At 46.1% G+C, this 12,414-nt stretch overlaps 1 protein-coding gene across 1 annotated transcript; it reads right to left on the bottom strand.

The window, feature by feature from the left end:
* Window positions 1-438: 438 nt before the first annotated feature.
* SNX12 (sorting nexin 12) lies at window positions 439-12,099 on the bottom strand. The gene is made up of 4 exons (XM_075259860.1): window positions 11,844-12,099; window positions 5,438-5,533; window positions 4,588-4,712; window positions 439-1,728 (listed from the first exon to the last, which is right to left on the bottom strand). Exons 1-4 carry the CDS (start codon window positions 12,006-12,008, stop codon window positions 1,626-1,628), a joined length of 489 nt encoding a protein of 162 aa, XP_075115961.1. The 5' UTR covers window positions 12,009-12,099; the 3' UTR covers window positions 439-1,625.
* Between the last annotated feature and the right edge of the window lie 315 nt (window positions 12,100-12,414).

The raw sequence follows: 12,414 nt of genomic DNA, 5'->3' as shown, positions 1-12,414 counted from the left end.
AAGACGTGGTGAAGACTTTGTTGCAGAAGAAGATGGAGGTGGCTCTGGAGAGTTCTCTGGCAGCATTGGGGACGCCTTCAGTGCTACGAGAGAGCTCATTTGCATTCCAAGAAAAACTGGGATTGCAGGCGAATGGCGGCGCGGAGAAGACAACTAAAGGTAGGAGACGACTAGCCTTTAAGGCTATTCCAACACATTAGGGAGAAAAAAATAGGCTATTCCTACGTGTTAGTCACAAAAAATTGCTTTTTAATGATAGGATCCCTTTAAAGAAAGAAATGCAGCACTATATCCCCAAACTACTAAAACCTCAGAGGGGGAAGAAAAACATTCATTGCAAGACGGCACATTAGCACATGCGGATTAGTGGCAAAGAATATTTATGTTGTATAGATCAACAAGTAAAACAGTAGAAGCAGTGACAACACAGCCAAAATATCAGATATAGATATTTATATACACAGACATGGTCTCCAGCACAAGGACACAGGCAGCAAAGTTGCTTATAAGCCCAGGTCTGAGTGTGTTATAACTGGTCAGCACATGCAGGAGGTCACAGGGTCAGCTATGACACCTCTAATTTAACATTTAACCAAGAACCACCATGACCCCCCAGCTCCAAAGCTGATCATTAATAAATAGGCTCCTCCTTTCCTACACCTAAGCACAAGGGCTTTCCCTACATACATGACTAGGCAATGAACGCTTGTTTGATGATATCCATCTTTAACCCACACAAGTCCAGATCTGACAAGTAACCAGACACTCCCATACTTCATATGATACTGATAATGCATATATTCCGAAAGGGTCAGACAGTCATAACACAATGCTGTAGCGTCACCGTCTTGGGGGGGCTCCGGGAACACAGTCAGGTCTTCTCCCGTAGATCCACATCTTTTACACACGATCTTCAAAAGTAAAAGGTACATTCTTTGCTTAGCACAAAATCGTCCATTTCTGAAAATGAACTGGATTCAGCTGGAACGGGGCGTGATCTCTTCTAACCACTTACATATCAGACAATACACATTTCTGCTGTGCTGTGCAGCAGATAGACGCCTATACTTTATCTGATGCCTGTACTTTCAGCATTGAATACACTGCACGCTTGTGGCGATGATCTGGGAGGGCAGGGAGTGGACACTTGCTTGACCACTCCGAGACCTGGGACACAAGTTACAGACTGTATTAAAAGATCTGCCGGTCATGGGCTAATAAAAGGGAAGAAAAAAAGTTTTCCACTTGAGACAGCACTCCGGGTCAGTTATGAATATTCACTCAGAACAGAAGTAGTTTTGATGGCAGTTCCTCTGCTCGGATGGGAAATGACCTAACAGTACAGGAGGGATTTTTCAGGGCTAACAATTAGGAGGATGAACTTCTCCCTAACTCCGGGCAAGGGAGAGGATTGAAATGAACAGACTTGCGTAATTCTACTGAGTGCAAGATTCAAGGAAGATAACGGTGATATAAACAGGTAAAAACACAGGATAGCCTCATGAGGGACAGAATGGGGTCTTGAAAAGAGGGGACATTTGGAGACTTAGTGTAAAAATAAATGTAATTTAGCAGGCAATGGTGCGTGTGGGGGGGCAAGGAGGAGATGGATGTGCCTAGAATTCTCACTGGCGTACTTTGCCTGGCACGTAATTTCTATCAATTGTTTCATCCTGCAAGAACATATGCAGACAACGCTCATTCTGAGCAAGGGGATGTCCAGCGATCCTGCAACAGAACAGAAAAAGAATTACAAGTAACCAATTAAAAGTAGATATTTTACTTTGCTGAATGTAAGTAAGGGGGCGTTCACGCTTACGCCCGGTGTGCGCCCCATGCCATTCCACCAGGTTTCCGTCCTCAGCCCCAAGAAACTGGACAGGGGGCGGCTTCCTGGCAGTCGGTCCGCCTGTGGCCTCTCTGTGGGGAAACGTTTTTTTTCGGCTGGACATGCAGGACTTTGCATCCGGATGGAAAAAAAAACAGTTTCCCTGCGGAGAGGCCGTAGGCGGACACCGGCAGTCACCTTTAAAAATCCATTCAAATGAATGGGTTTTAAAGCTGACCGCCGGGAAGCCGTCCCCTGTCCAGTTTCTTGGGGCTGCAGATGAAAACCCGGAGAAATGGCACAGGGCGGACAGCGAGTGCAAGTGTGACTGCAGAATCAGACCATACAGTTTTGAAAAGCTATGACCACCAAACAGTAGAGCTGGTTTAACACATTAGAAATATATTAGCCAACCACCCAACTGTCCCATGATAACAGATTTTAGGAGAGAGAAGTGTAGGACGGTTGGATTTTTACCATGGCCGATTCTTCTGTTCTCAGGTAGATGGGCTGCAGTCAGAGGTGTCACCATATAGATGCGGCCATGTCAAGCATACATATGTGGGGGTAGGTAGAGATAAATGCTGGACTAATCAGTGTGTGTATGGTCTTAACTTTCTAATCAAAACTATTTGCTTTTTGTCTGGGTAAAGGTTCAAAGTGCATGTTATAAGTTATTTGTTAGGCAGACAGAAAGACATCACAAGGCCACATGTAGTAAACCTGTTCCAATGAGATGTAGATAGGGCTATGTGATATCTCTACGTCAACTGGGCGACGCAAACACATAAGGGAATATACACATGGGTCGTACCTCCGCACATTTTCCATTGCAGATTATTGGTATCCGCAAAGCACGCACCAAATCATGTTGTTTTGTGCATAATCTTGGATTTGTAAAAATGGGCCAAGGTTGTATTAAGGGATATTGGGTCTGGTCTAAAAAGCAGCCAACAATGAGATGAAGACATTATAAGTAGTAACCAACGTGCTGAAACTCTCGGCGAAAACGGATGCATTCGCCATATGAGGCGTGTTCACACGCAGGAATTTGCTCCCGAATCTGAAGCAGATTGTTTTCAATGGGAGGCAGAGATCGTAGCAAGACGCGGAAAAAGGAAGTGTCCTGCGCGATCTTGCTGTAAATTCTGCGTCGTGACTCCCTCCTGATTCGGCTCACGCATCCGGGCCTAACCTGGAGCAGAATGCCACGACTGAACGCTTATACATTACATTGGCATCCCGTTGTGGCTAGACCGTGGCGAAAATAACAGCAGCCGAAAATGAAAAGGAATTCCTCTTCACTTTCCGCTGTGTGAACATACCCTAAACTTATGCACAGATCTGCTTCACAATTATGGTGCTGTCAACCCCCAATAATCAGTGGATTATAGTAGTGATCGGGACGTTCGGGAGATCACTACATCATAGTCCGTTATATGCACATGGCTGAGCTCAGTCCAGGACATAAGACCCACACATGGGCATGAAGCCTAAATGTTTTTATTTTTTAAATCTCAAGGGAGATTACCTCAGTTATTCTCCATTTCCACCATTCAGTCTTGCACTCACAGTAGCAGCCTCCCACATCTCTTACAGGCACCGCAGAACAACAATTTAGTGGACTCCTTTCTCACAAATTACAGCAAAATCCTTTCATCCCTTCCCTTTCGTGGCAGTATAAGCCTCTCCTTTGCTATCTAGAAGTCACAACCAGGCCTCTCCTAGCCCCATCTCAATGCAATCACATTTTGCTTGTAAGCGAGCTACATGCTAGCAGCCGACCGCAACTTCTTGCACGGAGCTCTGTAAAAGGAACAGAGAGTGCAGACGACACATGACAGGTCAGCCTGTGTTTTTAGTTACTAGTTTTGCCTCCAGAGCTCCTTAAAGAAGATCTTTCAACTTTTCCACCAGGTCCAGCTCTTTGCATCATTTAATAGGTGTTGGTCCATTAATTCCGGCACAGTTGTAACTTTCTCTAGTTCCTACATGTCAGGTGAACTCAAGCAGGAGGGGGTGTCATTCTGAGTAATGACTAAAGCTGTGGATCACACCTCTTACCTGCCCCCCGCCAGTTTTAAAATAAAACTATAAAAACATATATGTAAATGATACCTGAATGTGCATGCTGGGCGGTCATGCACGATCCGTCATCTTCGGTCCCTCCTTCCTCTTCTTTCAGCGACATCCTTCTCTTCTGGATCTTCTCCGCCTTCATCTTCTGTTTTTCCGGCAGGTTGTGTTCAAATCACCGCCATTTTTGTTGTAGCTCTAAGTATCCTTAGAACTACGCAAACATGCGCAGAACGCTCGTGAACGTCTTCGTATCCGGAAGAAAAGAAGATGAAGGCGGAGAAGAGCCAGGACAGGAGGACGTCGCTGGAAGAAGAAGAAAAAAGAGGAAGGAGGGACCGAAGAGGACGTCGGATCGTGCACGGCCGCCCAGGGTGCACGTTCCGGTATCATTTACATATATGCTTTTATAGTTTTATTTTAAGGGGGGGTTTAAAATTAGATTAGTGGTGCCTGAATGGCCTTGATGAAGGCTATTCACGCATACGTGGGGCTCATACAGCATAATTTTGCTGATAGAGCGCCTTTAAAACTTGATCCTTTCTCAAAACATAAAATTAGAATTTTTTTTTTTTTAATGTCCTTTATGTAAACAATCCTGACAACCTTAGTATGGTGGAGACGGTAATAGACATCATCATCGTCAGCTACTGATTGTTATATAGGATTGAAATGAATCTTACTTATTAATAAACTGCTCCAGTCCTTGTCGTCGCTCCTCAATAAAGGACTCTTCAAAAATGCCTTCATCTCCTCGGAATGGAAGCTGTCTCTTCAGTGCTTTGCCTGGCAATGGAGGTACCACAATCTGCAGGAAGGAATAACACCACACTTAGACTACGTTGCGATAATATTTGGCCGTGCCTTATAAATATCCCAACAAATAATTGTATGTTCACCCATTTAGGCCACCAAGTATGCCGGCAAAGGGTGGGAACGTGTGTATATGGACTCTGGCAAGGCTTCGGCCTTTCCAGAGATTTCAATGGGGTTTCCAATATCCCCGAGCAGCATAGGCGCTGCGCTATAACTATTGGAACAGAACACCAAAAGCAAACGTGGTCGTGTACATTGATGCTTAAAGCTACGTTCCCATTTATGTTGGTGGGTCCTGCAAAAATTCTAGAGAGAAATACCAAATCCTCACCCCAGTATTTACAGGTTGTTGCCTGGGTCTCAGACCACCTCTGCTATCCATCAGCAGTGGCTCGACTGGGGACATCAGTCTCTCTTCCCAGCTACATCAACTCTCTTCAATGATTTCAACAACTTATGAAGCAGTTTGGCAAAATTTTTCACTGCAAAGCCTGAAAGCCATTTCAGCGCACAGCAATGAATAACATGGAAGACATTTTGCTGTGGGATTATTAAGCAACATATGGATGACATTTGTTTATACCGCATCCACTACGTGGGCATTATATAAGGCAGCGGGGTAACCACCAGTGTTTCTTGCAGTATCCATCTGCAATGAGCATGCTCAGCCTAATATATCCCCACTGGTTTGCTTTAGGTTGGTTGGTTTTTGCTCACCTTACTGTCTCTCTCCAGTTCATTCTTCAACCACTCGAAGTCACTGTACCGCCTTCTGACAGTGGAGTCCTTCTGTTTAAAGATGGGAAGATTTGTCTACAGAGAGAAATTAATAGGAACACATCACAAAGGAGACAACCGCACTCAATACGTTATTCGCACTACGCCTGTTCTAGGCTTGGCTTTCTTTTTGGCAGGGGTAGTAGTCTCCTAGGATAAACTCTGGCCTCATCCATCCATCCAGGTATCACGGACACGAAACACAGTAACAACCTCGGACTCTCTCAGATCTGTATTTGTGCTCCGCTTCTCTGGTAACATCTCACAGTGCAGATGAACTTCTATCTTGCAGATATTTCTCAGTATTGCCCAGATCCTCCAACTTTTGAGATCAATTCTTTATCAGGATCACCTTTGCTTGGTTCAAAGGGCACAGTGTTTGCGTCCACATGAAATAAGGCCAAGGGTACCAAATAGGTTTAAAGGGACACAATGGTGAAAGACCAGACCCTCAGCAATAACAGTTGTCACAGTGTCTTTCTTATTTTGCTTCTTCAGTAAGTCACATGATGTCAAAGTATCAGAAGTCACAGTGTGACCTGTATTTGTCACCATAGATAGCTGTAAATAGGACGTCTCTCCCTGCAATACCACATGACCTCAGAGTCATCCTGCCCTATCTCTTTGGTGAAAATGTCCCCCGCCCTTCATATAATTTGCTCCCCCTCTCTCACAGTCAGGCCCAGTTCACATCTGCATTGGGGGGATCCGGAACAGAAACTTAATCAGCATTAAAACAGCTATTACCTTAGACACGAAGGGCTCGTTCACACGGGGGGCGGATTTTGGCACCGAGAGTGACGCGGGGAGCTGTGTCACTCTCGGGTCAGAACCCTCCTGCCACGACCGTCGCGTCTTTCCCCTCCGGAGTCGACTTAAATGAATGGGTTTTCTGAAGAAAGGGCAGCTCGCTTCTCCATGGACCACCATTGTATGGAGGCGGATTTTGAGGCATTATAGTCTATGGGGTCTACGGGTTTCCTTTAGGTAGCCACTAGGTTTCCATTACAAATGCTGATGTGAATCGGGCCTAAGAACCTACTTCAATAAGCTCCTTTGCATAGCAAAAAAACCCAACCCCCCCCCCTCAAAAAAAACCCCAACAAGACACTGTACATTTCTTTCAGCTGACTTGTTTATTTATAAGAGTTGCAAACAAAGACACCACAACAAGCAACTAGAATCCTCGCCTGACCAATAAACACCCCTGTCTGACGCTGGGTTCTCACCTGCGTTCATGTGTCCGTACTATGGTTTCCGTCTTCTGCATGGCAGAAGACGGAAACCATAGACCGGGTCCGGCCGTGCGCGGCGGCGAACGTTTTAGGCTCTCCGCCGCGAAACCGGATTTTTTTATCCGGACACAGAGTAGTGCATGTCCGACTCTGTGTCCGGATTATAAAACCCGGTTTCGCGGCGGAGAGCGCAAAACGCTCACTGCCGCGCACGGCCGGACAGCTTTCTCACCCATTCAAATGAATGGGTGAGAAAGTCTCCTGCAGGCTTCCGTCTCCTGCATCTGTTTTATGCAGGAAACGGAAACCTGCAATAAGGACCCATGAACGCAGATGTGAACGAGCCCTGACAAATGATGAACTTCTCTCTGCCAGATTACCAAAACCGCACTTCAGCAACCTTTATCTGGCACTAGAGAAGAGCGAGTACTATTCGAAACTCCTGTTTCGAGTAGCACGGACCCATAGGAATAAATGGGAGCGGCCGGCACACTGACTTTGCCGACAGCTTAACTCCCTACACGCCGGCTGTGTCCATTCATTTCTAGGGGTGCGTGCTATTAGGAACGGGAGTTTCGAATAGTACTCGCTCATCTCTATCTGGCACTCATCTCACAGAAATAGGCTGTGTTCCCAAGCTGGGAACACCTGTCACTCTTCCCACCCCACTTTGAGGCTAAAGCCACACGTTGCAGAACGCAGTTAAAAACGTTGCTGAAAAAACGCAGTGGAAATGCATTTGGTTTTATTTCCTGCAGCGTTTTACTTTACTGCGTTTTTTCCCTTCCCTTATTAAATCTATAGGGAAAACACCAGCGTTTCCATGGGTAACATTGCCATGCAGAATTTTTTTCCCACAACGTGTAGGTGGAAATAGCCAGAACCTCATTCACTTTATTGGTACTGTATAACACAATATTTTTCTGCTGCATTTCCGCAACGTGAGGCCTCAGCCTTAAAAGAGGTTTTCCAGGAATTATACAATTGATGAATAGAATAGATCGGTGAGGTTCTAATACCAGATCAGTGCCGGTACTGGAGCTCTTCACCGTCAGAAGGGCGTTCCTGACAGTCATTTAGGGACACCCTTCCTCACAGTAGCGTCTATAGCGCTGTATTGTGAGAGCAGAGAGCAATGCCCCCCCCCCCGCCAGTGCTCGAAAATGTAGATTTTTCAAAAACACAAAAAAATTCAATGTGTTAATTTTACCTGCAAAAATGTTGTGTTTTCTGAATAGACATTGAGTGAGCATTTTTTCCCTGCAGAATTTCTTGAAGGGATTGTCCAGGCAAAAAAGGGATAACCCTTTTAGTGTTTAAATCTGCTGGGGGCAGTAAAAATAAAAAACCACTCACCTGTGTATGATGTGCTGGCCTCCTCCTGCGCTTCCCAGATCTTCTGCTCCGCCGGCGTCTCCTAGATCCTGTTCCGGAGTTGTGTTGAAGCTGCTGACTGGCCTCAGCAGTCATGTGACCCGCTGAGGCCAATAAGTAGCCTGAGGAAGACGACCCGGGATGTGACAGAGTGACATTCAAGCCCTTCGCTGATGGGCCTTGGTGGTCACGAGGCCAATCAGCGGCTTCAGCACAACGCTGGAATCGGGAGGCACAGGAGCAACGGGCACAGGTGAGTATACATTATTTTTTCCCCACTACCCCCAGCAGACTTAAACGAGTTGCCCATTTTTGCCTGGGCAACCCCTTTAAGATGTTACCCCACGATGTAAACTGATTCAGCCATAGCCGCACTGCACTGCCAATGCTTTCACTTCTCAGTAAATGAAACGCCAATTAATATCAGCAGTAGGTCATTAGTGAGCGGTTCTTGCCGTGACCACATGGCCAGTCATAAGATACATATGAAGTCAGAGATTCACCTCCTGAGAGCCAAAAGCACCAGCGGCCCGGGGCCGGTATGCAGCAATAGCCGCATCATGTACATTGTGTGGCAGGACTATTAAAGTCTAATTAACCTTTACTTATTTATTTTCATAAATCATTAGTGAAGGTGGATGGAACAAACGTTGCAATATACGTCATTAAAGAACAGTGCCTGAGACTAAGTAACTCTCTGCTCTTTACATCTTATCGGATTCATTCTGTCCCATACTCAAGGCCCTTTCCTGCACCAAATATGCAAAGCCTTCCCCATTCTGCAAACGAGGGTGCGGCCGCCTAGGCATGTCATACATATTATAACTAGAGATGAGCGAGTACTATTCGAAGCACGCACCCATAGGAATGAATGGACGCAGCCAGCACGCACAGGGTTAAGCGGCCGGCAAAGTCTGCATGCCGGCCGCTTCCATTCATTCCTAAGGGTGCGTGCTATTCGAAACGGCCATTTCGAATAGTACTCGCTCATCTCCAATTATAACCCATGACATGAGTTATAGAGGAAATCCACGTCAGTTCCTGTGCGGTGTAGATTTCCATTCTGGCCCACAGCTTTATGCCCGATTATGATGCAGAATCCTCTTGATAAATCAGGCGAGCTTTCCGCTTATTAAGACTGGGGTATAAAATGCCAGTATTAATAAATCTGCCCCACTCTCTTATCTAGTAGTGCCAATGTCATGGTCAAACCAATATATAGTACACCAAATTGTATACTGTAATATATCAATCGGTGTATCTAGTGCAACATTGTAGCAGACTGGGTAAATCTGGCCTCACGGATAGATCTGGAGCTTTTTCACCCCGTACACCAAACACGTTTGCAAAACATAATGATCAACGTGTTTCCGTCAGCAATTCCTACCAAAATGATACTTTGCTGACTTTAATGTACGTGGCCGGTGTAAGGTAGGAAAGATAAAAGAGAAATGTTCTGCGTTTTACATTAAGTAAGCCAAGAAGCCGGTACTGAGACTAGTGGGAAGAAGAAAGCAATTACTTAATTAGAGTAAGACCAAAAGCATCGAGTGAGTGCACTGCAGAGCGGCAAGTGGGCAGCCTGACTGCAGCTTCGTCATGACACACTACAATGAGCTATGGGAACGTTAGAGTACGGTGCTATATAGTCACGTGTGTCAGAAATCCAGGCCAACGCGCAGTTGATAGGTGATCCATAGGATGTACTGCCACAGAACCAAAAGAAAAAAACCAAACTGTTTATATGGATATGATCACAAACCCTCCAAAGACGTACAGCCCTCACCTCCTCTACAACCTTCCAAGCCAGGAGGCCCCGTGAGGATCCGAGACCAATGGCTGAAGCTTAGGGCAACCCTTTTGGTGCTTTGGCAATTGATCTGGGTGCATTGCACACATCCACTGGAATTTGGGCTAAAATCTCAATTTTTTTTCAAGCTTATGGGAGATTGTAATCTTGAGTGTTCATGGGTTTTTGCCACTGCGATGCATGACACCCAACCAACTGTGCCAGGCTGTACACTCACTGTTCCATTCATTTCAAAGGCATTGCAGGAAATATAGTGTATAGTGCTAGGATATCGCTGGCGCCCTCATTGAAAGAATGGAGAGGTGCATGCTGCCCAACCGCTTCTCCATTTTGAAATTGAAGGCAAAGCTCCCCTATTATCCTAATCAGTGGGGGTCTCAAGGATAAGACCCCCACTAACCTGCAAGTTGGGCAGCACCGTGGCTCAGTGGTTAGCAATGCAGCCTTACAGCGCTGGAGTCCTGGGTTCAAATCCTGCCAAGGGAAACATCTGCAAGGAGTTTGTATAGGTTTCCTCCGGGTACTCCGGTTTCCTCCCACACACCAAAGACCTACTGATAGGGAATGTAGATTGTGAGCCCTATATGGGACAGTGACTGTCAATATCTGTAAAGCGCTGCGGAATAGGATGGCGCTATATAAGTAAGCATAATAAATAATATAAAGTTATCCCCTATCCTATGAAAATAGAGTAGCCTGCATACACCAAGCACTTCCTTCCCACAGCAATGCATAGCTCTACCCACACAATGACTTTTAACCACTTAGGAGTACAGAGACTATACTTGATCTTCACCCAAAATGCCAAGAAGTAAGAAGAGAAGATGTTGCCCGAGCGGCCAGCAATGCTTTTCAGCTCCAGAGTGCGATGAACCAGTCTGTGTCAGGGGATTCAGTCCTATCTGGTGCCGCTACAACTTTAGCCGTCAGGGACCACCAGCCATGGCAATGTACTGCCAGACCGGTGATGAAACGCCAGGAACTAGGGCTGTGCAATTATTCTAATCTATTTGCAGTTTCAAAAAAATAGTGAGAGTCATTTTCACCAGAATTATGAAACAGCTTCCAGCCCTGCCCTGGAGTTACATTGCAGGATTTGTCCTCTCTATTGCAAACTATCAGCAGTTTCTTCATTGGAGTCAATAGAAGGGTGGAAAGAAGAAAAACCAGAATGGAAAATATCTTCTGACTCCTAATGTCAGCTCAATGAAAAGTTAGAATTTAGAGAAAATAAATATATTTTAAAAAATTATTCTTGCAAAAAAAATGTAGCCTTTATTGGGCACCTGGGCAGCAGAGATAGGTTATAGGTTGCTTGTCTAATGCCATAGACTTCTGGCTGATAGAAGATTAAACTGGGATCTCTGCAGCCTATAACGCCAGGGTTGGCCAGTCCTTGTGGTATAGACAGGGACCATGTATTTGATCAGAGATTTCGGTGCATGTCATCCCATATATGCAGCATACTGATAGATAGAGGTGCTGTATACTGGGTGAGGGGTCAAATACATGCCCGTTGCACATGACCTTAGGTGTGTATAGTTGCCTACGCCATGCATGATATTCCTCCCTCCTGGTTTGTTTTATTTTCATTCTTCAATAAAGGACTAAGCTTTTAAGAAAACACTTCAGATGGGTGAGCGCCCGCCGTTCTTTATCCTGTGAATACTTTGCCATAATAATGCCCACCAGGGTGACAGGGCCCTGCACTGGGCACAGCTATTCCCTGCACATTGGTGTATAGGCTCCTGCCTCAGTACCACACAGGAGCCTGGATGACAATGACCCGCACACATGCACCCTCAGCTCCTTGCACTGATGGGTGACACTATGGGCTCCATTCTCTGGGTGTCACCCACCTTCATACACACAGCTGACTATACACAGGCAGATGCTGAGGCGCTGCACCCTGCAGCATTGCACTCACCCTCATGCGGACCTCGTACACCGTATACCGGGTTCGTCCCACTCCCACTGTCTGTGGGTTGAAGATGTCAATCTCCAGGAAGTTGCTGGGCGGACCGTAGGCGTCTGTTAGATCCTGAGGTTTGGAGTTTAGACGGCGGGTATCCGCCACCGAGGCGTCCGACATACTGACCGGAAACCAGAACCAATAGACGGCGGGACCGACACACCCGGCCCAGAGTCCACGCAGCACATGCGCAGTGCGCACCGCTGCGCGTTATCCAAGGCAGGACACTAAGTCACGCTACGCATGCGTGGCTCTGTGTTATGTCGTATAACGGTGCAGGGGCCGGAGTGGGCGGGGCTTGTCATCTCCGTCAGAAACCGTTCACTATAGAATAAACCGTAATATTCTAGGTTACCGCGTCCTCATAGTGTCTGTCAGTCATGTATTTCTGCATCATAGCACGTATATTATTATACACCTCAGACATCTCGGGCATAACCATTGCATAGGATGTAAGTGGCGGATAGGGGCGGATTCAGACTAGGTTCACATGGTGCAAAATGAAGAGAAAGTCTAGTGTGACCCC

The sequence above is a fragment of the Leptodactylus fuscus genome, chromosome 11 (assembly GCF_031893055.1).
Source record: "Leptodactylus fuscus isolate aLepFus1 chromosome 11, aLepFus1.hap2, whole genome shotgun sequence".
Classification (NCBI taxonomy): Eukaryota; Metazoa; Chordata; class Amphibia; order Anura; family Leptodactylidae; genus Leptodactylus; species Leptodactylus fuscus.
The sequence above is the reverse complement of the archived record's forward strand: the minus strand, read 5'-3'. Positions and strand labels throughout refer to the sequence as shown.